The following is a 26824-nucleotide window of genomic DNA, read 5'->3' on the forward strand; positions in this document are numbered from 1 at the left end:
CTCCTCTGAGCACACCTGTGTGATGAGGCATGTACTTCTTCCTGATGGAGAAGAACTACAGAGATGTCTCCCAGGTGGAGCCCACAGCCCGGCCCGGTCACCAGCACAGCACAGTGACTTGACTGTCCTCCCTGGCTCCCTTCCCTACCCGTGGCAAGTGCCAACTTGCTTCCACTCACATTGAACGTGGTCAACTTGCCTCCCTCCCACACTGTAGCACTTGAACAGGGCAATACTACATTATAGCAGAGGTTCTCTGGCATTCGAGTGCTTAAAAATCACCTGGGAAGCAGGCCAGGTGCGGAGGCTCACGCCTATAATCCCAACACTTTGGGAGGCCAAGTTGGGCGAATCATGAGGTCAGGAGTTTGAGACCAGCGTGGCCAACATGGTGAAACCCTGTCTCTACTAAAAATACAAAAAATTAACCGGGTGTGGTGGTGTGCGCTGTAGTCCCAGCTACTCGGGAGGCTGTGGCAGGAGACTCTCTTGAATCCAGGAGGCAGAGGTCGCAGTGAGTGGAGATCATATCATTGCGCTCCAGCCTGGGCAACAGAGTAAGACTCAGTCTCAAAAAAAAAAAAAAAAAAAAAACACCTAGGAGGCTGTTTAAAATTTACATTTCTTGTCTGTATGCCCTATTTGCTGGGTCTGAGGTGGACCCAGGACCCTGCTTTCCAGAAGGGAGCCTGAGGGTGGGGTGCCCTGAAGACCACACTCAGGGAGAACTGGACATGTGGGCTTTCATGAGCCAGAGTCCTGCCAAGAACTAGAATCTGCAGGTGGCTTTGGCCGGTCCCACTTAGAGGCAAGAAGAGGTGTGGATAGTAGAGAACCTGGAAATCACACAGTCCCCAGGATGAAAGTGGAACCCTCGGACCAGATCCTTAGTCTCTTCCTTTTGTGAGCCATTTCTGCCTACCTGTTGTCAGGGAGGCAGGAGGTTCACTTTTCTCTCACATGGCGCCTGACATAATGACTTGCACATGGTAGATGCTCAACAAGCGTATTGAGTGAATCAATCATTTAGATGTAAATTAAATGCACCAGATGGGCTGGCTGGTTATTTATAACTATGTAGAGAGTTAACATTTATGTTGACACCCAAGCATAATACCTGTTTTCTGTGTTAATTATGGCAAGGTGGGCATAGAAAAGAGATTTCTGAGTGTCTCTTGTGGAGCTTGAAAAAGTCTATGTGTGGGTTGAGATCAGCCTTTACTTGGTGCACTTTCAAGTCTTTTAAGTTCTGAAGGCACAGCAAGAGAATTTGGTGTTGAAGGTTTGGATAATGTTTCCAAGTATTTCAATATCCCTCTATTTCTAAACATTAGTAAAAATCATGCCTCATGCTGCCATCCTTAGCTTCACTTTTTGTTTCTAAAATGTGTATCTCTGTATACTAAGAAGTCCCCTGTGCATGCCCGCACGTACAGCAAAGTCAACTGCTTAGCAGAATGTGCACGATGTAAGGCTGTGCCTTGGAGACCAGGCACCCCGTGCAGTGTGATGCACAGGCAGGCCTCAGGATGGCGTCCTGGAGGACAAGTGATACCTGTTAATGAAGCCAGTGGAGTGGATGCAAGGCCAACTCAGGCCCTGCAGCTGGGTTCTGTTCCTCAGTGTTGAGGCCACAGGTCTGTGTCCACATGTTTTCTTTTGCACAGTGGGATCCTGCCACACAAGGCAGTGCCCCCAGTCCTTTGCAGACCAGTCAAATGTGCTTGTCTGCAGAGCCTGGTGCTCGGTGGGGTGGTCCCACCACATCACTCTTCCTTGGTCATTTCTCTGTAACTAATCAGCCAGTCCCTGACCAAACCAGCAAGATCAATTCTTCCTCTGGCTGGGCTCATTCTTCTGTTTTTTCTTTTCTTTTTCTTGGGACAGAGTCTCGCTCTATCGCCCAGGCTGGAATGCAATGTTGCGATCTCTGCTCACTGGAAACTCCACCTCCTGGGTTCATGCCATTCTCCTGCCTCAGCCTCCTGAGTAGCTGGGACTACAGGCACCCGCCACCACGCCCAGCTAATTTTTTTGTATTTTCAGTAGAGACAGGGTTTCACAGTGTTAGCCAGGATGGTCTTGATCTCCTGACCTTGTGATCCGCCCGCCTTGGCCTCCCAAAGTGCCGGGATTACAGGCGTGAGCCACCGCACCCGGCCTCCTCTTTCTTATGAAAATTAATCTAACCCACAGATGAAGTATCCTTTCACCCAAGTCTTGACAATTTTCTCAGCTTCAAGCTTCAGAGGAAATTCCCAGGCGCATCTTAACAGGGCTGCTTTGCATTGAGGGGCTGTGTGGTTTGAGCGTGACAAGCCTGGATAGCTTTCTGCACTATGCTGATTTTGTTCCCTTCAATGGTATGGATTTGGCAGCAATTGTTTCCAGGTGATCTTTGCCCAGAGAACCACTTATTTCCCCCACTGTCACCTCAGTCTGTATGATAGCAGGGCTCTCATGGCCCAGGGATGTGAAAGTGAGACACCTTCAATTGCTAAGTGCTGCTGGAAATGTGCACTACAGGAAGTTGAGGGGGCTGGAGGGGAGGGAGCAGCACCTGCAGGAGCCATGCTTCAGTGGGTCTCAAGAAAAGCAGAAGGCTGGAATCTCAGGGCTGAGGCCCCTTGATAACTAGGACAGATGGGGTAAAAAAAAAAAAAGGGGGGGGGTTATAGAGACATAGGCTACCTCTTCTGGTTTGATGCCAAGCTAGAAAATGCTGAAATGAACACACATTTATGAGATAGGAATAATGTATTTAAGAACACAGTCTTACATAGAGATAACTGTTTTCCCAAAACATCCAAGGTAAATTTATATATCTTTATGGATGAGGTTGGGTCTTTTCAGGGAAGGTTGGGGAGATGGAAGAGAAATTACTTATGATCAGGCCTCATGATTCATGGATTCCATATCTCTACATTCACCTACTCATTTAAATCTATTTGCAACCCCAGAATCAATATTCACAGCACCTTTGCAGTCATTTGTGACACTCACAAAGCAGTGAAAAATTTGAGGTCACCCAATACATATGCTTAGGTTGCACAAGGTGACACTCTGCTTTCTTGTTTTAGCTCTTACAAACACATTTTCTTTTTTCTTGGCCCATTTAGTCCATGGTTTTTGCATTTTTGTGCTTTTTGGGGGTGATTTTGCTATTTAAAATGGCCCCAAGTACAGTGCTTAAAGTACTTACTGTCTGGTGTCTCTAAGTACAAGAAGGCTGTGATGTGCTTTACAGAGAAAATACATGTGTTAGGGAAGCTACTTTCAGGCATGAGTTATTGTGCTATTGACCATGAGTTCAAGGTTAATGAATCAACAATATATATGAAATAAATATCTTTAAATAGAAATACATATAAAACAAGGTTCTGTATTGAGTGACAAAAATGTTGTAACCAGAGGATCAAAAGAACCTAAGCCCGTATTTCCCTAGGAGCAACTGTTCAGGATTTGAAATTCAGCCTTCACGGTGACTTTACAGAGCATGACTACTGTGAAGAACAAGGAGCAACTGTATTTCGCTTCATGCATCAGATGGAAAGAGAATAGAACCAGAAGTAGTGATATTGATGAAATGGAGAGAGGAGAAAGAAGAGAAAGAAATGACACTATGAAGATTTATTAGTTAAAATGTTACTAGTGATAATAAATTAATCAGAACTTTGGCCTCTGCCTTTGATCCTGGTTCCCGTAATCTCTAAGTGCCAGGCTCAGATAATGTGGCCCTTGCAGGGTTTGGGCAGCTAGTCCTCTAACCATTTCTATAGGTAAACGCGGCCATGAAGGAAGCATACACTGGGCTCAGCTCCTTCCTTCCTAACCTCTCTTCTAGCCCCACGTACCTCTTCAATACCAGAAAGTCTTCTTCTGACTCTGCCAGAGCCCAGCTCCTAGAACCTAGCTCATTCACTCACCAGCCTTTTTTGTCAATAATTCATTCAAATATTTATTTCTTTAAATATCTATTAAGCACTGTTGCTTCTCTCGCCCCAACTCCATTGCACATGCTATATCAGTTATCTGTTGCTACATAACAGATCACTCTAAACTTAGTAGTTTAAAACAACAATAATTACTTATTATTGCTCATAATTTCTGTGGGCCAAGCATTTGAGATAGCTGGGAAGGCTCAAGCCCTCTGTAGGGTTGCAGTCAGGTGTGTGGGCCAGGGCTACAGTCTCACCTGAAGGCTTGATAGAGGCTGGAGGATCCTCTTCCGAGGTGGCTGCTCGTACGGCGGGTCACTTAGTGCTGGCTATTGGCTAGAGGCCTCAGTTCCTTACCACATGAGCCTCCCCAAAGAGCTACTTGAGCATCTTTCCAACAAGGCATCTGGTTTCCCCAGAGTGAGCAATCCAAAAGCTGAGGAAAAGTGTTAAGTGCTCTCGTGAGCTAGCTTCAGAGACCCAACATTGTCACTCTGCAATCAGCCACTCTGTGTGCAAGGGGTGGGTGTACCAGGAAGTGAGGATCGCTGGGCACCATCTTGGAGGCTGCCTACCATGTGTACATTTTAACTCTCCAACAGAATTTGAAGGCTGAAGACCCATACTTAAAGTAGCCTCTGTTCTAGGCAATAGGGAACAAAATGGTAAACGTACTTACGCTAATGGAGTGTCTATTCTAGTGGCTTTGAGGAACGTAGACCAAAAAAAAAAACAGAACTAAAACTCCAAGGTGGGACAGGTAGCTGGGAGGGTTAGTGTCAGGTAGGCCTGTAGAGCTCAGCCCCTCTTCATCATGCTGGCTGTTCCTCTGTAGGGGATGAAATTTTCCTCTGCCAGAGCAATGGCCTCTGGACAACTTGTTCAGCTGCTTGCCCAGGTGTGATCGTCTGTGCCTAATCTTCCAGTCAGACTGCCCCTAGAAACGTGACTTCTTAATTAGCTCAAAGGATATCTGAAACATTGTCCTTATGGTGGCAAGCATGGATCTATTGCTCTTCATCTATAAAGTTGCTGCCTGATAAGGTAGAACTACACAAATGATAGTTTCCCAACTAAATGCATTTTAAAGGGCAAAGGTTGTATAGTCAGCCTTAGTCCTGGCATAGGGGAAATGGACTATGGAAGTCTAGTTGGAAGAGAAGATTGAAACATGCCAGTAAGTGCAGAAGGATACAGTGTAATTTAAATAAAACACATGGAAGACATGAGGAGACCAGCGGGATATCATGGGCTCATCCATTTCTGCATGTTCCAGGAGGGTGGCTGGCAGGGCTCCTTGGGTGTGGAGCAGAAAGAATCAAAGCCTGTAGAAAAAATCTGACTCTGTTCTAGATTTAACTCCTCACGATGTATCACATGCAGGGTGAAGCTTGACTGGCACTAGGAAGGATTTTGAGGTAAGGAAGCATTTTTTTGGTTCAGTCCAAGCCCTCATTGACTTTCCACCATCCTCAGGTGGGGGTGGGCATGTCTGTCTCCCTACCTCATGCACACACATGTGTGCACACACATGCACACACATACACACCCTTCTTATGAAGTGTGGGGCTGCCTGTGCTTTTCTCTTTTCTTCATCTCACCATGACTTATCCTCTTCTCTATTCAGAGTTCCCACTTGAGAGGGTCCAGTTGCCCTGGGCACCCCTCCACACTCCCCACTTATGACTTCAATTAGTTACAGTGGCTTTGGTATACTGTCATTCCCTTTCACCAGTGAGGAATTCTGGTGCTATGGTGCCCAGGTCACACAAAGCTGGGCTGAGTCACCGGCCTTCCTGATTCTCACCTCTGTGCCCGTGGGTTCCCTGCTCTCTGGCCCAGGGGAACCACCTCCATGGGGTTCCATTCCTTTCCAGCCCTCCTTGTCCTTTGTTCATTGGCAATGATGTTAACAAATTATATAGGGGAATATTTGTTCATCTAATTTATTGGTAAAAAGGCTGGAACAAGCTTGTCCAACCCATGGCCCACCAGCCACATGTGGTCCAGGATAGCTATGAATGTGGCCCAACTAAAATTTGTAAGCTTTCTTAAAACATTGTGAGATTTCTTTCCCTTGTTTTTTGTAGTTCATCAGCTATCGTTAGTATTAGTATATTTTACATGTGGCCCAAGACAATCCTTCTTTTACCAGTGTGGCCCAGGCAAGCCAAAAGTTTGGATACCACTGGGCTAGAGCAACAGAAGGGGCACATCAGATTTGTGTCCACAACAGCTAACACAGTGGTTTCCAGGCAGGGGTAAGTTACCCTTACGGAACACTTGGCAATATCTGGAGATGATGTTTGGCTGTCATGATTGGGGAATGGGGTGGGGAGAGGCCAGGGATGCTGCTTAACAGTCTGTACTGGACAAGACAGTCCCCGACCCTACACACATAACAGAGAAGGATCCAGTCCAAATGTCAGGAGTGCCAAGGTTGAGTAACCCCGAGCAAATATGATGAATGGTGCCAGATGGAGATGGGTGGAACCATCATAAGGAGTGGGAGCAGGATAAAGGCAACTGTCTTAATCTGTAAATCGAGGGTGGGGGATGTGTTTTGACCACATGCTTTTAAGGGAAGCTTTTCATTGTCCAGAAGCCCAGCGGGGATCCTGGATGGCTGGGGCCGCCCACAGCTGCATTTGTGGACAGCTGGACACGGGCTCAGGAGATCTTGGCAGCATCACTGGGGTCGGTGCACTTTTAAGAGGGGCTTGGGTGATGTGAAATTGTTTGGACAAAATGAGCAGGACAGTGAGAGGTCTTGAAATAATGTCAAGGCAGGAAGAATGCATTGCCTTGGAGTGACTGCCAAGAGCGAGCATTTGCAGGTTGTTTGGGGGAAGCAGAACTGGCTGTGTTCTGTTTGTCCTGTGGGCAGGAGGAAGATGGGAAATGGAGGAGGAGAGATGGGGAAGGAGAGATGGGGAATCAGATAAGAAAGTGTTTTCCGGCTGGGCGCCGTGGCTCACGCCTGGAATCCCAGCACTATGGGAGGCCAAGGTGGGCGGATCACAAGGTCAGGAGATCGAGACCATCCTGGCTAACACAGTGAAACCCCGTCTCTACTAAAAATACAAAAAATTAGCCAGGCGAGGTGGTGGCGCCTGTAGTCCCAGCTACTCGGGAGGCTGAGGCAGGAGAATGGCGTGAACCCAGGAGACGGAGCTTGCAGTGAGCCCAGATCCCGCCACGGCACTCCAGCCTGGGCGACAGAGCGAGACTCTGTCTCAAAAAAAAAAAAAAGAAAGAAAGAAAGAAAGTGTTTTCCAACAGAAGCATCAGGCACACATTGGAGTGAGTTCCCTTCCCTGAAGAGGCCAGGAGCTCATGCAGGAACCAAGCTCCATCTGAGGCAGCCACAGGGCGGGGGCATCTAGCAGATTAGTTTCCGGGGCTCTCTGACTCTGGCCCTGTTAGCCTCCATCTGGACACACAGCAATTGCATGTTTAGCATTTTTGTTACAAAAGCAACATACAGTTGACCCTTGAACATTACAGGTTTGAACTGTGTGGGTTCACTTATATGCCGATTGTTTCTTCAGTAAAAATACTGGAAAATTTTTTGGAGGTTTTTGACAATTTTAAAAATCTTGCAGTTTAACTCCATAGCCCAGAAATATAAAAACTGTTAAGAAAAAGTTAAGTGTATATTGAATGCACAAAATATATGTAGTCTATTTTTTCATCTACTACCATAACATATATACAAATCTATTATTAAAATTAAAATCTATCAAACCTTACACACAAACACTTATAGACCATATATGGTGCCATTCACAGTCAAGGAAAAGGTAAATGAATATAAAGATGCAGTATTAAATCATAACTGCATAAAATTAACTGCAGTACACACTGTACTGCTGTAATCATTTCATAGCCACTTCCTGTTGCTATTGTGATGAGCTTGAGAGTTGCAAGTGCCTGCTTAAATCACTGTCTGGTGCTCATCATCTCTGCGTGAGCAGTTCATCTCTCCAGTAAATTGCATATTGCAGTAAAAAGTGATCTTTAATAAGTGATATCTTGCAGTTCTCAAGTATTTTTCATCATGTCTAGTGCAATACCGTACAACTTGAATAACGCCATGGGTCCCCTATGAAGGGTCACAGTGAGGCTGGAAGTGCTCTCAAGAAATCATGACATTATAAGAAAAAGCTGAATTGCTTGATGAGGCTTGCAGATGGAGGACTGTAGCCACAGTTGCCTGCCATTCCAGATGGATGAGTTGTCTTGTAAACAGATGACAATAAATGTATGGCACTGATAAATACAGTACAGTATTGTAAATATATATCCTATTCCTTATGATTTTCTTAATGACATTTTTTTCTCTAGCTTACCTCACTATAAGAGTATCGTATATGATACATATAACATGCAAAATATGTGTTAATCAATTATTTATGTTACAGGTAAGCCTTCTGGTCAACAGTAGACTATTAGTTAAGTTTTGGGGGAGTCAAAAGTTATACAGGAATTTTTACTACATGGGGGGGTGGTCAGCATCCCCACATTGTTCAAGGGTCAGTTGTATATTCCTTGTGGAAACCCTAAAAAGCAAAGAGCAGCATGTTTCCACTGAGCAGGGTTTTGCCAGCCTCTGGTTACACCCTGAAGCCTGAGCAAGGCAGTGAAATCTCCAGACCTTTGGTGCTCACATTTTAGGGCAAGGGCAGTTTTGTGTTATTGCTACAAAGGTAATAGATGCTTTTGAGAAGTTAACTATGTGTGGGGGTGGCCGAGGTAGGCCGAAGCAGCACCTGAGACTGGATCATCATGATGCAGCTCTTTGAGTACAGGCCTGAGAAGGAGGAAGCCAAGCAGGAGGCAAGAGAGACCTCCACCCGGAGGCAGAAGCACAGTGTGGTGGAGATAGTGAGCAAGGTGAGGCTGCAGGTCTCGGGCCTGTTCAAGGAGAGCCTTGTGGAAGAGGGATGAAGATTTGCGATGTGATGGAGAGGTCCCTTGGGAGCCTCACTCCACCTTCAGGGATAGGGAATGGTCAGCAAGGAAAGGAAGGACCAGGTGAGACTTCCATCACCTGAGAGATGGTGGTGGCTTTCATAAGGACAGCATCAGGGGCTATAGGGACACACGATGGCTTGGGAATAAATTTTAAAGAAAAGCTACTGAGAGGACCCTGGAGACCAGCTCATCTAACCTGCTTCGAGATTCTCCATCCCTGTGACTGCATCAGATGGAGCTCAGCTCCTGCGCAAGCTCATGGCTTCCCTGCATCAGTGTGAGTGGCCGATGCTTCTGGTAGAAAGCATGTTCCTTTCTGACTTGGTGAGAGGGGAGACTCCTGAAAGCCGCTAGGGTCTCATCCTCAGCAACTGTGGTGCTCGGTGTCACTTCCTCAATTAGGAGACACTGAGGAAGGAATAGGTTTGCTGAGGGAGTGACATGAGGAGTCAAAAGCCTCATCTGGAGTGTGTGGAGGTCAACTTGTCTGCTACACATCCAAGGGGGGATGTCAGATAAGCAGATATGCAGATCAGGAGCTCAGTGAAGAGAAACAAATACCCGTTAACCAACAAATATTTTTGATGAGTTCTCCTGCACCGGGAGCTGTTCCAGGCATGGTGATATGGCAGTGAACAAGGTCATCCTATTCTCGCCTCCAGAGCTGGCCGTCTGATGGGAAGAATAAGACAATACTCAAACTCAACAGTGAATCATGATTTAGAGGACTGCTGCCTTATGGAGATATGCTGCGGAGAAAAATTAGGCAGGGAAGGGAGGTATGCGGCCCAGGACATTACAAAAGATTATTTCATGTCAAAAAACACCTTTCTACTACTAAGTGCACATTTAACTTGTGTCACAAAAAAGGTCTTAAAAGAGCAAGGGATTTGCAGTGTTTTCAGCTCACCTGACACCTGAAAACCCTCCTTGCTGAACCGCTACCTGCCCAGGTGTGCATTGACGTGCCAGACCCAGCAGGCTGAGGGGTACAGGTGGAGTTAAGGAGGAGCTAAGGGGCCTGGTTTGTTTCGCAGTTTTGTGCTTTGGAATGAAGTAGTTTCACATGTGGAAAAAAAATAACTGGGAATGTTGAATTAAGAAAAACTGGGGAGCAAGTTCTAAACACTATTGAGAAGAAGATGATCCCTGGGAATGCTAAAGAGAATTTGAGCGGTGGGCTGTTCCTGCAGTCAGAGTTAAGCATTGTGAGTTGGCAGAAGCATCAGGCGGGAATGGCTGAGTCTGTGTGTTCAGGAGGAATGCGTACAAGGGGAAGTCGCAGGCTCTGTCCCTGTCTCAGTTGGTGGGAGTGGCAGAGATGCCACAGCTGTGGACAAGACTATGGCTGGGTGAAAAGTGAGACTCTCTGGATTTGCCATACTGACTGAGAGCTGATATCTGAAAAGTGGAGCTGAGAAGAGCAGCCTGGGCCACTGTGGGCAGTGGCTGGAATGGAGATGGCCAACTCCTGCCAAGGTGGCCTGAGAAAGAGGAGGTTGGAGACCAGGACAAGGCCCCGGGTGGGTGCCGGTAGGTGCCAGTCCTGAGAAGGTAGGCACAGGAACACCATGGACACTGTTTATTCCCCCAATTAAGTAGCCCAAAAATGTGCCATAAGCTGTCCTTGCAGTGAAGCAGTGATTCTGCCCAAACCATCACCACCAACACACCCAGGTCAACTCCAGCACAGGAAGTCACATGGCCAGAAAAGGGCCATCAGCCACATCGGTGCTGACACAGTGTAGCACATTCTTCTGCCGCCTGCTTGGGAATGTACCTGCAATGCACCATCAGAGCCACACAGTGTCCCTGGCATGTTCCTGGAGGCTGCTCTGGGTCTGCAGATGCTCCCCAAGACCTGGCCACAGCCTGTCTCACTTCCTTTCCATTCACTTCTATATGGGATTCATGCCGAAGTGCCAGCACCCATGTAATGATTAGTGACAAGCCAATGAATTTTTAAAATAGTAGCTATGTTAAGATTTATGTAAGTTAAAAAGTATTTGCTCACATTTTATTTAAAATTTTGTTCCTACAAAATTACTCTCAGTTGGAGCTCATGGTGCAGTCTGCTGTTCTGCAACTACATAAAAAGTAACCTGGGCCCTGCAGAGGGGACACAAGCATCAGGGCCAGGTACACAGCAACAGGGGTATTTGAGCTGGGTCTGCAAGGATGACCTAGATGGCCAGGAGGAAGAGCTGTGTGCGTCAGCAGAAAGCACATGTGGTGAGGACAAGAAGGGGGAGCCACAGCATCCCAGTGCTGTCCAGTGTGGTCTGTGGACTGGGCATGTTGGAAGAGGCAGGGAGGGCTGATGTGTGCTTTGAGGGAGGACCAGGCAGCTGGAGAGGGAGGCATCAGGAAGCTGGAGGACAGAAGGTGAGGGGTGAAGGGCAGCAGTGGAAAGGACAGGGTTAAGCCAGGCAGGGGTCATGGATACGGGCAGTAAGGAGCATGTACCAGGGGCACTTGGAAAATGAACCTTAGAGAATGCAAGGCCTGCGGAGGACTCCTGGGTTCCTGGCTGGGGCACTGCCTGGGCAGGGAAGGCAGGGAAGATGGAGAGCCTGGTCTCAGATGATGTGAGAACCTGGCATCCGCATCATCAGGATTGCAGGAACAGCAGCGTCCCAGTCCCTGGGTGTATCAGAGCCCCCAGGCCACGTGGAAGTGTGAGACCTGCTGGGCTGCAGGGGAAACAATGGATATGGGGTTGGAGGCCTGAGAAGACCCACTGCAGGAAAAGGGAGGAGCACGGGAAAGGCAGGCTGGGGGCAGTGACTGACCTTCAACCAAAGCATTGTAGAAAGGGGAAAGCAGTCGAAAGAGAAGTATTTCTTCTAAGAGACTCGTCAGCACACTGTGTTTCCAGAGGCGTCTTTCTGTTAACAGCATTCTTAGACTCCAAAGTAATGTAGATATACTTTAAAAAACAAAAACACCTTGCTAAGAGATGAAATTTTAGAAACTTGTTGGGCAAAGAAAAGTCATTGATAGTCAACTGCTGTGAGAGGCAAGCCAGGAAATGATGATGAATACCCTCAAATTATAATAAAACCCATGCCTCATTAGGGGCTCGCCCAGGAGTACTGACTTGAGGATACCATCTGGGGAGAACTCTGTTGCGTGTGTCAGGCTGACGCTCTTACTTTTTGTAGCCCCTCATAGGATAGTGCATGTTGAGAAGAAGCCACTTCACATCATCGTGGTGCAGGGTCTGTGGTGTGGTGTGCTTCATGTGTGTGTTTTGTGTGTGTAGTGTGTACTATGGTGTGTGTGGCATGCATGTAGTTTGTGTGTGGTGTGTGTGCAGTGTGATGTGTATAGTGTGCATGTAGTGATGTGGTGTGGTTTGTGTGTGTTTTCTGTGTGTAGTGTGTATGTAGTGTTTTGTGTGTTGCGTGTTGTGTGTAGTGTGTATGTAGTTTGTATGTGGTGTGTGTGCAGTGTGTAGTGTGTGTAGTGTGTTACATGTGAAATGTGTGTGTAGTGTGTTGTGTGCAGTATGTGTGTAGTTTGTGTGTGGCATGTGTGCAGTGTGTGTGAGATATGTGTAATGTGTTGTGTGTGTAGTGTGTATGTAGTTTGTGTGTGGTATGTGTGCAGTGTGTGCTTTGTGTGTGTAGTGTGTATGTAGTTTGTGGTATGTGTGCAGTGTGTGGTGTGTGTAGTATGTAGTTTGTGTGTGTGTGGTGTGTGTGATGTGTGTAGTGTGCATGTAGTTGTGTGGTGTGTTTTGTGTGTGTTTTGTATGTGTAGTGTGTAGTGTAGCATGTGTTGTGTATATTATGGTGTGTGTGGTGTGTATGTAGTTTGTGATATGTGTGTAGTATGTGTGATGTGTGTAGTGTGTAGTGTGTGGTGTGCATGTAGTTTGTGTGTGTTGTGTGTGGTGTGTATGCAATTTGTGTGTGTTGTGTGTGCAGTGTGTGATGTGTGTGGTGTATGTGAGATGTGTATTGTGCATGTAGTGGTGTGTGTTTTGTGTATGCTTTGTGTGTGTAGTGTGTATGTAGTGTAGTGTGTGATGTGTGTAGTGTGTTTTGTGTGTGTGGTGTGTGTGCAGTTTGTGTGTTTGGTGTGTGTGATGTGTATAGTGTGCGTGTAGGGCATGGTGTGTGTGTAGTGCAGGTGTGGTATGTGTTCGTAGTGTGTGTGGCGTGCATGTGGTATGCATGTGGTATAGGGGGTGTGTGTGTGTGTGTGTGTGGACCATGAGGGGCATGCACTTTGTCCCTGGATGAATGGATGGAGTCATCTAGATAATTTTCCATTCATTACGAGCCCCTTTTGGTTAAAATGTGCCTTGTTGGATACTTTTGGGGCTGGCAATATGTATCCTTCTCATTTACAACTATGATTGAGAGGAAATACTCTCCATGTTAAATATGCATTGGCTGCCTTCCTTTTGCTTCTGAAATGTATTTATTTGCTGCAAGCAGTGTCTCTCCTATGTCAGATGTCCTCGTGGCCTGGGAACAGGCACTATCTCTTTAACACGAGCCCTGCAGATGGGAAGTGGAGTTGCCCAGGAAGTGGTCTGGAGAAGTGGGGAGAGGACAGCCTATGGGCCCCAGGCCTCGGGAGCTGGGAGGGTGTCACTCTTCATGTCTCAGGCAGTGGCTTGTTGCTGTCATAGCCCTGGGCTGAAGGTGGGAAGGCCTTGTGGTGACCACAAGTCACAGTTCCGTGTGGGCCCTCAACGTGGCCTCACTTCACCTCTGGGGCTCAGCACCAGCGTGTGACTGACTGCTCCAGGCAGAGTCTGGCAGCCCAGGTGGGTGAGGCGGTGGTAGCGTCCTCCTTGGGCGCTGTGATGAGGAGCAGGGCTTCTCTAACATTGTCTGGACTCAGCAGGAGCAGGTGGTTTGTGCTCATGTAGACTCTTCCTCCTGTGTGCGCGCTGGGACCCTTAGGGTCAGCCCGAAAGTCCTGTTTTGCAATAGCCCTTGTTTGCTTCTCTTTGTGGCATGTTTATTTTTAGAATTCTTTGTCCTTCCCCACCCCGCCGACAAAAAATAATTATTTAATTTGGTCACTTCCATCAAATACTCTGATTTTAGCTTAGTTAGAAGGCATGCTGGAAACTGTAATGATGTGAACAGAAAGACAACTGTGTGTTGGGAGGGCCAAAGAGGGAAGTGTCTGTTCAGAGCTGGAAGGGTTTGTCTCCGCTTTGAAAGAGTTTGAGTGGTTTTAGCAAATGTTCCCTGCCACGTGGGTTCCTCACCAAAGTTCTCTGTCTCTGTCTTGCCCAGGTGGACACCTGCGTAGGCGTGTGCCCTCCGGCCTCTGAAGCATGGCCAGCAGCGGCATGGCTGACAACGCCAACCACCTGCCCTTCTTTTTCGGCAACATCACCCGGGAGGAGGCAGAAGATTACCTGGTCCAGGGGGGCATGAGCGATGGGCTCTATTTGCTGCGCCAGAGCCGCAACTACCTGGGCGGCTTCGCCCTGTCCGTGGCGCACGGGAGGAAGGCACACCACTACACCATCGAGCGGGAGCTGAACGGCACCTACGCCATCGCCGGCGGCAGGACCCACGCCAGCCCCGCCGACCTCTGCCACTACCACTCGCAGGAGTCTGATGGCCTGGTCTGCCTCCTCAAGAAGCCCTTCAACCGGCCGCAGGGGGTGCAGCCCAAGACTGGGCCCTTTGAGGACTTGAAGGAAAACCTCATCAGGGAATATGTGAAGCAGACATGGAACCTGCAGGTGCGCCACAGCTGGTCCCGCTCCCTGGACCCAGGGGGCCCTGTGACCCCACACAGACTTCCTGGCTACATGCAACACCTATGCCTATGTACCCTGTGTGCCCCAATAACACACCCACCTCCTGAAGCATCAACTTTGGCCAAAAAGTGCCTCTCTCTAATACGAGTCTTTCCCCTTTCACAGCCACAGCTGAGAGGGTGGGCCCCTTTGTGCCAGCAATGTGAGTTTCTCCACCACAGGGAACCACCGTTACCCAGTGCATGGAGGGCCTTTTCAGAGAGGCATTGATAGGTGTTGATTGGTTTCTATTTATCTGACAAGGTCCTACTAGACACACTGATAGGCACTTGATTTTATGGCTTCCTAATATCTCTTGCAGAACTTTCTGTGTCAACACTCATGAAGCTGCATCACCTGTTCTTTGGCTATCTGGTGTCACCTGCTATGCACCGTAATTTATTTAATTAGTACCTATTGATGAACACATTTGCTGTTTATGAATAAACGCTGCTAACAACATTGCTTTAGACCTATCGTAGACTATGCTCATATGCAATGTCTGCAGGATAAACTTTGAAAGGGTTGGGATTGCCACAGCAAAGGATATGTATGTTTTTTTTTATTTTATTTTTTATTTTTTGAGACAGAGTCTTGCTCTGTCACCCAGGCTGGAGTGCAGTGGCATGATCTCAGCTCAATGCAACCTCTGCCTCCCAGGTTCAAGCGATTCTCCTGCCTCAGCCTCTCAAGTAGCTGGGATTACAGGCATGTGCCACCACACCTGGCTAATTTTTGTATTTTTAGTAGAGATGGAGTTTCACCATGCTGGCCAGGCTGGTCTCGAACTCCTGACCTCAAGTGATCCACCCACCTTGGCCTCCCAAAATGCTGGCATTACAAGTGTGAACCACCGTGCCCAGCCATATTCTTTTTATTTATACACTTGAAAGTACTTAAGTAATGTGTGAACATCTTTCCGGTTTTATTTACTGAATGAATGAGTGAATAAGGTTTGATCCTGTTTTACCATGCCAGGACTCGAGACAGACTGGAAATGCCTTCTGCACCATTTTCATTTTTCCTCGGTGTGGTTTACTCTGCTCTGCTCTCCACGTGGCAGGGTCAGGCTCTGGAGCAGGCCATCATCAGCCAGAAGCCTCAGCTGGAGAAGCTGATCGCCACCACAGCCCATGAAAAAATGCCTTGGTTCCATGGAAAAATCTCTCGAGAAGAGTCTGAGCAAATTGTCCTGATAGGATCAAAGACAAACGGAAAGTTCCTGTGAGTATTGTGCCTTCCCCCTCACCTCCTGCCACCAGGCCTGTGGGGACAATTGGGAATAATTCAGCTTCCCTGTGACTGGCCTCACATGACCCTGGGAAGAGGCCATACATTGTCGTTTGACAACATGCATGCTGGCCTGTCCTAAAGACATTTCTAACTAAAGCTATCACCTGTGACCCAGTGTTTATTTTGCCCAGTCTAACTCTAAAATGAACACTCTTTTTGGGCACCGAGGGACATAACGTTTAAAGAAAATGTGATTCAGCCCCATATTCTCCTTTTAATGGCAAATTATAGGATGCATAGCAAATTCTGTGGTTATCCAACTGAAATTAAAATACTGCAGTTTTTTTCACTCAAACTACCCCCTTGATCTCAGACTTTACTTCTATTTTTACATGAAACAAGATGCTAACACGAAAGATGTTCAGGAAAGTTTCCTGGGAGTAGCGTCCATGAGTGGTGAGTGCGGGTTTGTGGGCTTCAGCCTTAGGCCCACAATCATTAGAGGGTCTGTCTGAATCCTGGGTTCTGTTTGTTATCCTCAGTGGTTCAATGTAAATCTAAATTGTAGAAGGTTCTGAGATACAGGCCAACGTGGTCAGTCAGTTGTCCAGAGAAGGTAAAGAACTGTCTTTGGGAGATGTCAACCTTGTTCCTTCGAGGGTGCCTGGTCAAGGTGGTTCAGCGGGGCGCTTGTCTCTGGGGGAAATGATCCCCTGGTCACCTCTCAGTGTCCTAACAGAGGTGCTTACCTTGGAAGCATAACCAGAACCAGCGATGCAGCCTCATGGTTTGGCAATTGGCGAATCCCCAGCTGACTTTGTAAACTTTTCCTGGATTTAGAAGTGTTTTCTCTGCATGTCCATCTAGTCAAAGGAATTTCCTCAGACTTGACTGTCATACCTTGTATTTCAAAAATGATCTTAGCTGAGTGCAGTGGCACGCACCTGTAGTCCCAGCTACTCCTGGCAAGAGGATCACTTGATCCTCACTGTGATCCCACTATGGTTTGAGGCTGGTTTGAGACCAGCCTGGGCAACATAGTGAGACCCTGTCTCAAAAGAAGGAAAAAAGAAGAGAAAAGAAATTGACCACAATACTATTTAAAAAAAAAAGAAGAAGGAAGAGTGGCCCAGGTTGCTACACGGTGGTGCCTACAGCCATGGTCTCTATTGGGATGCAGCCCCACGCAGCAGCAGAACGCTGTGGGGAGGGAAGATATTGCCCCTCACTGGAGGCACCTATCCCTGTTTTTGCCTCTTACCATCTTCTCAGCAATAATTTCCACCATGAATGTCATGGAGCCATGCACATAGCATCTTGGCATGTGAAGTCAGCCCAAAATAGCATAATCCGCATGATGAGGTTCGCCAGCTTCCTGCTGGTTAAGAAGCCTGCTCATAGCCTCTTCAGCCACGAAGCCATTTCTTTATTCAGAGTTGTCTGTTCCTGAAAACAGTAGTTGCACCCTTCATGGCCATGACTTCTGCTCTCTCCTTCCTTTCCAGGGGATGTGTATAAAACCCATGCAGAAGGCTGGGAGGTAAAGCTCTTATTTGCCGAACATAGCTTGTTCTCTATCTGCCCTGTGCAGACTGACATCTCATGTGTCCTCACAGCACATGCACCTGACACTGGGGCTTATGGTTTACGCAAGAGAGTCTCAAACTTGCTGTGCTTCCTATTCAGCTGGAGTCAGAGCTAACCAGGCATGGGCCTGTGGGAAAGGAGTCTGGGCTTCTGCATTTTCACCAAGCGCCCCCTCCTTAGCTGTCCTCTTCTCCTGGGTTCCTGTTCTACCTTATATTGCAGTTGCCCAGTTATCACCCCATAATCGCCAACCTCCCAGATAATAGCTTCCAAGGCTTTCTCCCTTGTGTTGTCCACAGCTCAGTCCCCCACCTTCCTGTGCTCCCTTCACACCTGCAGGGCTCACCTGTTGACTGGCGGTGCATAGCACCCCATGCCCAGGCCTGGCATCAGGCAGGGTATTAGTGAGAGCGAAGAGTAGAGCTAAACCTGAGCAGCAAGACCTAGCTTCAGAACCCATGTCCCCATGATGGTTGAAGAACCTTAGGCCAAGGGGAACTTTCCCCAGGCTCTGCTCCTCTGGGTCTGTGACCGTCTTGAGGATTCAGTGAAAATGCACACCATGTACACAGCACAGTACATGTGGTCATCACCGGTGTAGCTTTTCTTCTCTCTTCAATGCTCTTTCTCCATCATGAGGACCAGGAAAGTCTCCTTGTCAGGGTATCTTACGGTGTTTTTAACAGAGAAAATGTGAGGAAATATCCTGGAAGGCTTTACCACCTGGCAATTTCACCTCGTGGCAACCTTTCATCTCCTACAGAACCTGGCTGGGGTTCTTAGCTATTGCCGAGTGTGTAAACCTTCCTTGTTGCAGTGTAGGGGGTGTGTTATCCTGTGAGTGTTTGAATATGGTTGTGTATGCTTGTGGAGAGCATGGAGAATTTACCACTGTACTGAATACAGTCCAAATCTACCATGCTTCCAGCATGAGACAGAGTGTGCATCCCCGAATGCAATGTCTCCCAAGTCCAGGTTGCCTAGATGTTGGTCCAGATTCTTTCATCTTTGGAAGTGTTTCTTTGTGTGTTTCTTTCATGGGAAATAGAGCTAAAAGCCTCCAGGGAACTCTTGTGAACCATCACCAGATGCTGTGGCTGCCCTTTCGGTGTGAGTGCGTCAGCTCCTGATCCGCTGCGGGAGTCTGTCCTTTACTCCCCTGTGGGGTCAGGCCAACGCTGCAGGAAGTCCCAGACCTGGTTTTGAATCATCCAAATCTGCCCTACTTGCAGACAGTTTTATAAAAGTCTATTATTTGCAACGAATAGCCACAGCACAAGGTCTTTGGAGTGAGAACTAGATTCCAGTCACTGCTGGATGTCCTCACTGAGCCAGCGGCTGTTTTTTTCCCACTGTTCTTCTTGGGCCCTCATTTAGATTCTCCTAAAGAATGTGCCCATGTCTACTTTCCAACCATCATGTCAGCTAATCCATCCATGGACCAACGTTACTGGAGTCTGTAGTTGCTTGAAGCACTAAGTGCCAGGCACCATTCTGGACTTTGGGAAGGGAGAAGTCAATCAGCAAGCCCCTGCCCTCGTGGAGCCTGCATTTCAGTGGGAGAAAGGACACTGAACAATGGGAAAGACTGCATTTAAGTAAGGGTGTAGAGCGTACTGGGGTCGGGATGCTGGGGCTTGTTTCTGCTGCGTGGAGAGGATGGGCCTTGCTGTGAGGGAGGCCACTGAGAAGAGGCCTGAAGGCAGCGAGGAAACATCCCTGCCCAGGGAGTGGCAAATTCAAATGCCCTGTGGAAGGAGTGTGCTTGGGGACCTGGGCACCCACAGAGGCCAGTGTCACTGGCACAGAGTGAATGGAGAAGGGTGGAGTTGGGGGCCAGGTTGCAGAGCACTCACGGCACTGGGAGGACCCTGCTTTGGGCGAGTTGGGGGGCTGTCTTTAGGAAGCAAAGGGCCAGGGTCAGCTGACATTCGGTGGGCTCTGCCTGTCTACACCGTTTTGCTGTAGGGAGGTGTGCGTGTTCATATACTTGCAAACCAAATGTGTTGATTTCTTCATCGTGATTTCAGGGCCTTCACTTTCTCATGCCTGAGCATCAGTCAGTTTGTCTCCGTTCTGATCTCCTGTCCATCCCACCCACTGTGCTTTGACCTGGGTCCTGTAGAGGCCTGTGGGCTGGCCCTTAGGAGGTGTTCAATGAATGCCTGTTGCCTAAATCAATGAATTGTTTGGACCCATTCTCCATCTCCCTGCTCGTTTTTGCTTTCCACTTCCTGACATGTAGTAATACCACTGCAGTTCTGTGTGGGGACAGCCCCACACCTGTCTGTGTTGGGGAAGGAATGGGGATTCTTGCACCTTTCTACCTCCTCTTAAATCATTACTGATAGACAGATGCAGGGACACAGCAATAGATATAGAAATATAAAAACATGACACTGTGCACTCCATGGTTTGTAAGATTTGCTTTCTCTGGGTAGGAGGCCGTGTGGACTGTTAACAACATATCGTTCGGGTTGCCTGGCCCCAAATGCTGGCTCCACCTTATCACCAGCTATGGGACCTTGAGCAACTTACTCAGTGATCTGTCTCCTTCATTTCTTTGTCTGTAAAATAGCTTTATTGTCTGTAAAATAGCTTTAATGTCATCTCTGACTCTCAGAGTCATTCAGGGTTATAGAGTATCATAAACTGAAGGCCCTCTGCATGGTGCTTGGCACTGAATGAAGCAACTTCATCCCCCTCCCGCTACAGTGACCTGGAGTACACTTGGATGCATCAGTAACATACACTGAATGTCAGGTCCTCCATGCAAACTCTTCCCGTCCCTGCATCACAGGTGTACCGTGGCCTCTGCAGGTAAGTCATTCTTCTGCAGGTGGGAAAACCAGGCAGGTCTCCCTTATCCTTCCCTTCTGTTCTTCAGTCTGCCGTAGGTGTTTGTTTCCACTCTGTGGCTGTGAATATATACAGTGAGAGTCACTGTCTGGCCATAAAAGGATTCACACTAAGCTTTTGCTTTTATGAAGTGACAGACTTAAATAAAGAATAATTATTTCTGCCAGGCACGGTGGCTCACGCCTGTAATCCCAGCACTTTGGGAGGCGGAGGCGGACGATCACACGGTCAAGATATCGAGACCATCCTGACTAACATGGTGAAACGCCGTCTCTACTAACAATACAAGAATTAGCTGGATGTAGTGACGCGTGCCTGTAGTCCCAGCTACTCAGGAGGCTGAGGCAGGAGAATTGCTTGAACCCAGGAGGCGGAGGTTGCAGTGAGCCGAGATCACACCACTGCACTCCAGCCTGGGCAACAGAGCAAGACTCTATCTCAAAAAAAAAAAATTATTATTATTATTTCACAGAGGGGGTTGGAAGTTTATTTTTGCATTGCAAGCCATAAACTAACAGGATTTTACTAGTTTGGTGGATAATACGGGTAAACAAAATCCCAGCAATTACTCTTCACACTTCCATCGTGAGTACCAATATGCGGTCTCCACCATTCAGATGCCAGCATTTCAGCCTGAGAATCGCTTTATGTGGAAAGCGGCATTAGTAAGAATTGGACTAAAAGGTGAAAAAAACAAAAGAATTCCTGAAACACATGCACCCTCCATGGCCATCGCAAAATGCCTTTGCTCCAACAGACCTTGAAAACACTGAGGGTAAGGCAACATATTTCGGAGAGCTAGATCAGATTATAAATCCTCGGTAATGCAGTTCAAAATGCAGATGATAGAAGCAGATTACGTCTGGGAGATGCTGTCCAACTCGGCTCCCGGTTTTGTCTCCTCAGGAACTATACGTGAAATCCACTTACAGTGACAGTGCATCTGAGCCAGAGGGCATTTACCACTTAAGGGGGCGAAATTTCTTGTTTTTCAAAGAAGAACTCAGCTGTGGAGGAGCTTGTCCAAGGCTGGAAGGCAAAACCAGGTCCCTGATGTTGTCTGCGGCTAAGCAGAAACAGCAGCCAGCGACCAAATCCATCTCCAGAGACTCCACAACCATGGGCCCCTCCCCATTCCCCGTGCAAGGTGCAGCACCCGGGGACGTCCGTGTGAAATCTCAGAACAGACAGAGGTGTCCATCAGCTTTCCCCTCTCTTGTGTCCTGTCCACACAGCTCACCCACACCTTTCAGGAGTGACTCTGAGACGGTAGTTACAGGGCCTTTGCACATGTGCTTGAAGAATCACGAATATAGACAGAGGCTGTTCGTGGAGGGGTTGGGCAGTACGGGCCAGTGGTTGTCCGTCGCAGTCGCCTGTGGCGTTTCTGGAGGTGATGTTCATCACCTGGCCTTTGCCATAGCGGCCCTGCCCTTGTCTGGGGTCTAGCTGTCTAGAAGCGAGCACTAGAGGGGGAGTCCTCCAGCCCACATTCAGTGGGTGAGGGTCAGAGTGCTGCCTCGTTGGTGACATCAGGGACCAAGTCTAGGGAGAGGGGCTGAGTGGGGAGGGAGATCCCCTGCCCCCAGAGGCCTTGTATGACAGCACAGGTTGCTATTTTGAGAAGCTAGTCACAGCTTTCTGTGAAAAATGAATTTGTTAGAAAAAGGAAACAAAGCTTACTTTCCAAAAATTATATATCCCTTCCCCAAAAGGGAGGATCCAGGATTGAGGGGTCCGAAGCATACACAATTTGAAGACCCTCTTATTTTTGAAAAAATATAAAATTAGGCATACAATAGAGCATATTTTCTAGACTAAGAAAAAAATTCAATAAATTAGAATTTTTTAAAAGCTAGTAAATACTACAAGCATACAAAATTTAGAAAAGATAATGTCATATTTTACTTAATTGCCTGACACGTCTCTGTAACACCTTTTATTTCCTCCATGTCCTTGATTTCACTGTGTTTGACTGCGTCTTAGTTCAACAATAATTTATTAATATATTTGTCTATATATAGAAAAAGAGACTATTCACTCCTTCCTCTAGGTTCACACTTCATTATTAGTAATAGCATGTACATTTTTAGAATCCTTGTCAAATTTGGGAGGGGAGGTTAAAGTAGAACAGAGTGATCTTCCCTGGCTGTGACTAAAATATCTTTTACAATCTGTGCAAAACCTACGGCCATGCAGTCACATTGCTGGGCTCCTCTTGGTCTGGAGGAGGCTGTGATCAACTCATCTCTGACCCTCATCCACTTGGTTCACACAATGTGGTTTATTGCCATTGTGCACAGCCAATTCTCCCACACACGTTACTCTGCTAAAATGTAATGGGATGTGTCCTTCATTTCATCTTATAAATGATCTTAGGATGGAAATGCTCTGAAGAGTCCATGCTGGGCAAAATTTTAAAGATGGAAGTGTCGTTTTCTTTGCGTTTAGTATCCAGGTAAATATTTTATTGTTTTTGGCTAAGAGTCCTTGTAAATCTTACAAAGCCAAGAATAAGTTCAAGGTGACCTTTAAGACACGTAAGTGGCTGCTCTCCAAATAGCTCGGTTAATGTTAAAAATGAAAGGTAGTATTTCAGATCTGTGGATGGAGTCGTCCAACCAGTAAGTCACCAGTTCCATTTTAACTACAGTTTCTACCTTCTGACTTTAGAAATGTACTGTGTAAAAAAAAAGAAAAAGTTAAAAAATAGTCATTCATTCAACAAAATAGACATGTTTTCAACCAGACATGCAGCAGGCATTGTGATAGGACTCGGAGACTATGGGGGCTAAGTCAGACCTTAGTCCCTGCCCTCACTGGACTTTGACTGCAGGGGAAGATGACAAATGCAAGCTGACGGGCTGCAAAGTCTGCAATGCTTGGCGGTAGGTCCTCTCCACCACGACACCGTGCCTACCCAGCATGATCTTTATTTTGTTTTCATTTGCTTGTTTATTGTCCCCACCCCCACTTGCTCTGGATGCACAAGGGCAGAGATTGGGCTGCTGCCCTCACAAGTACAACCCAGCACCTAGAACATCGTCTTGGTGGGAAAAATTTCTCTGGGTAAAGGAACATTCCGGCTGCTAACTTGAACGGGGGCTACTACTTGGATAGGAAGAGGGACAGTATGGGTCATTGGGCCTGTCTCAGGCGCCCAGGCTGGACGATCATCTTGCGTGTCGCTAACTGTAGGAACTGGAAAGTGGCCGTCAGAGCAAGTGGGCTGACTCAATCTGGCAGAGCTTGACAGGCAGAGGCAACAAAAGCAGGGCCGCAAGAGATTCAGGGGGTAGCATGGGTGTGGAGGCCAGGGCAGGCCTGGATGCCTGCGGGAGAGGGAGGGAAGTGAAGCAGTGGATGCCAAGTGGGCGTGCAGGAGCCCGGGCATGTCCAGAGCCCCAGTCCGAGCCCCAGGAGGCAGCATCATGTCATGGTCACGGTCATGTGGTGCCCTGAGACCATTCTGGTGCCCTGAGATTCTATGGATGGTGGCAGAGTTTTCCTGGATGGAGGCAGACTGGCCGGGTGGTGGAGGGAGTGGCACGTGGCTGCCCCAGGCCACACCATGGGGTGTTGAGAGAGAGCCTGACTGCTCAGCCGCCCCGAGTGTGCAGCATGAAGCAGGGCAGCTGCTCTGATGGCTCACAGCAGGAGAGGCACCTGGAGAGCAGGACTGCGATCAGGCCCAGTAGTTTGCAGATGTCTGGAGAGAAACTGAGTCGGAGAGGAAGCCCAGGAGGTTGTGAGCCTCAGCGATCTGAGAGGCACGCATGTTGAAGAGTGAGTGAGGAGGATGGGAAGCCTACAGGCTTGGTGGGTCCTAAAGTTGCAAGAACATCACTGTCCCCTGCAGCTAAGTGGGCCTGATGTACTCCACTCAGGCCACAGTTGCTGTACATGATCTCTTGGGACCCTAGAAGTGCTCCTTGCCATGATAGCTCTTCAATACATTAGTTAAAACAATCACCAAGAAGCCTTTGTTCCAAGTGCGCAGGACAGGATAAAAAGATAGCACAGAAAGCCCTCAGAGCACAGAACAACTGCGAGTGCAGTTTGCCCTCAGAGGCCTTGGTAGCCACCCGTTCCCAGCCTCCATGCCACCATCGAATCCCTGTGTGGCTTGTTATGTGCTCTGCAGCTGAAATTCATGTGGCCTCCTGACCTTCTTTCCCCTGTCCCTTTTGAGAAGAAATAAACAGTGTAATCTTTGAGTCATCCCTTTTGTACTAGCCAAGTTCCAGGTGCAGTAAGACACACTCGTTGTCTCCACCTCTCTTCTCCCTTCCTTTCCCTAACGTCTGCACACACTCCCATCCTCTCACTTCTTCCCCCTCCACCCCGCCATCTCTCTCTCTGTCTCTCTCTCTCTCTCACACACACACACACACACATACATACACACTTGAGAACCGCAGCTGCATATCATCTCCTGTGGACCTGTGCACAACCTGTGGAGCCCAACTTAAAGTGCTGCATCCATTTCCCATGCTTTATCCTAATTTAGGGTTGTTTCCTGATCATATAGAATACTAAAGTGTATGTCCTTAGGAACTGTCTCAATTTCTCAGAGAAATGGGATATACGTGAATAAATTTTTTATGACTCCCTTATACTGAGTCCCACTTGCACTGCAAAGGATTAATAACACCTGTTTCCAAAGCAAGGCGTCACCTGCCATGCAAGCCACATGCTGGGTATGGGCATTGGTGAGAGGTGTTGTTCTGATATTCAGGGTGACAAGTATGTTATCTGGTGTCACCAAGCTGGGTCCCACCCAGGGCCTGCTCCTGGATGAGGGCTGTATGGCTCTGATTTGCACACCCCTGATTCTGGTGGACACAACCCTTTTTCTCAGAAAGCCAGAATCGCTGCATCTTCTAGTCCTCAACTGCATAAAAAAATGGGGTACGAACTTCTCTGGACTATCTATTCTTATTGTTCATTGGTTTATCCTGCAAGGTCACCCATGGAGCCCGTAATCAAATGAGCTAGTGAGTGAATGTGTGTGTGTGTGTGTGTGCGTGTGTGTGTGTGTGTGTGTGTGTGAGAGAGAGAGAGAGAGAGAGAGAGAGAGAGAGAGAAACATCTGGAGGGCCGGCAAAAGCACAGATTTCTGCCTCCCATCCCCTGAGTTTTTAATTCACAGGTCTGCATAAGGACTCAGCCATTTGCATTCCTACCAAGTTCTCAAATGATGCTGATGCTGCTGGTCTGGGGATATGGTGTGAGCCTGTTTGAGATACCTGTTACCTTCCTGGGCTAGGTTAACAACTACGATCATTTGAGATTTTCATAGTTCGTTGGAGGGTCTATAACTACATTTGCAGTTGCAATTCCTGCAAAATGCCCAAATACTGTATTATTGGACTGGTTCCGATAAAGTTAACTTTGAAAATGCCTCTATTTGTAGAAACTTTTACGTTTTTTAGAAAATTTCTAGCAATTCTATTTGTTTTTTTGTTTGTTTTTCAAATATTTCTGGGGTATTTTTAGAGTATTTTATTGGTTGCTAATTTCCATAGTTCCATTTTTTATTTTGTTAAACATTTCATAGTTTATATTCTATATCTGATTATTCTACTACTGAAAGTTTTGGAGGATGTAAATCTCTATCTCTTCCTCTCTCTTTCCCTCCCTACCCCTTTTCTCATAACTCACGCTTCCTTATGTTTTCAGTGATCTTTCTGAGCTTGTGCCTGGTTAATATTCATCTGTGGGAGTCTTGAGTATCCAATGCCAGGAACGCTTTCTTCCAGAGTTGAGAGGGATTTCCTCTTCACAGGCCCTTGCTTTAAGGTGGGAATCCCACATCCAGGTGCTCACTGTGCTGCTGGCCTGAGATTCTGTCCCTGTCCACTGCCGTGCTGAGATTAGCATTGGCCCTTTGGCCAAACCCACTTTAATTGCTCTTATTTGCCACTTACTTTTGGCTGTTCACGTTTCAGCTCACTTTTTGTCCTATACTTCAATTTCAAAAGTGAATTTGTGGCTTAGGAAAAACCTTCTCCTTGTTCATTGATGAATGAGACTGTTTGGCTGTCACGAGCCTCCTTTGCCACAACAAAAATTCCGCTCCAGCAGTGCTCTCATATGCTGCCGTAACTGATCAAAGTATGACATTTTATTTGACACACGTGGTTTTGCAGACCTAGGTCATCATAAAGAGTCATGACCTGTCTGAAGTTAAAAGTTCAAAGAGAGTTGTGATCTGATGTCAATATAACTTCATTGATGCTGATTAAAGTCTCCTTTGAGAGAAAAAGGAGAAAAAACAAACAAACGGCAGGGGAAAATGAGAACACCTAGTGGGCTGGAATGGGCCTGGTTTTTCTATTCTGTCTACAGCAGATACAGGCAGTGTCCCCAGTAGCCCCGGGGAGGCCGCCTTGAGTGTCTCACTACTTCTTGGATCCTCACTTTCCCCTTGGTGCCCGGGCATCACCTC

At 47.4% G+C, this 26824-nt stretch overlaps 2 protein-coding genes across 8 annotated transcripts in view; both read left to right on the top strand.

Annotated features, from left to right (window-relative positions):
- The window catches only part of LOC126937670 (40S ribosomal protein S20-like), a 1038442-nt gene that overhangs the window by 579654 nt on the left and 431964 nt on the right, over positions 1–26824 (top strand). Inside the window, exon 1 of one of the 4 annotated variants that reach the window (XM_050761296.1) lies at positions 8436–8448. The exons of the other annotated variants lie outside the window; for them this stretch is intronic. The gene's annotated coding sequence lies outside the window, so the exon portion shown is untranslated. Of the gene's footprint in view, positions 1–8435; positions 8449–26824 lie in introns of those variants that run through there. 4 annotated transcript variants of the gene reach the window in all.
- Positions 1–26824, top strand: part of SYK (spleen associated tyrosine kinase) — a 94511-nt gene that overhangs the window by 27435 nt on the left and 40252 nt on the right. For all 4 annotated transcript variants that reach the window (XM_050761269.1, XM_050761271.1, XM_050761270.1 and 1 more), the window contains exons 2-3: positions 14180–14637; positions 15758–15918. In XM_050761269.1, the coding sequence (XP_050617226.1) occupies positions 14221–14637; positions 15758–15918 (578 nt within the window). In that variant the 5' untranslated portion in view covers positions 14180–14220. The remainder of the gene's footprint in view (positions 1–14179; positions 14638–15757; positions 15919–26824) is intronic.

The sequence above is a fragment of the Macaca thibetana genome, chromosome 15 (genome assembly GCF_024542745.1).
Source record: "Macaca thibetana thibetana isolate TM-01 chromosome 15, ASM2454274v1, whole genome shotgun sequence".
Lineage (NCBI taxonomy): Eukaryota > Metazoa > Chordata > Mammalia > Primates > Cercopithecidae > Macaca > Macaca thibetana.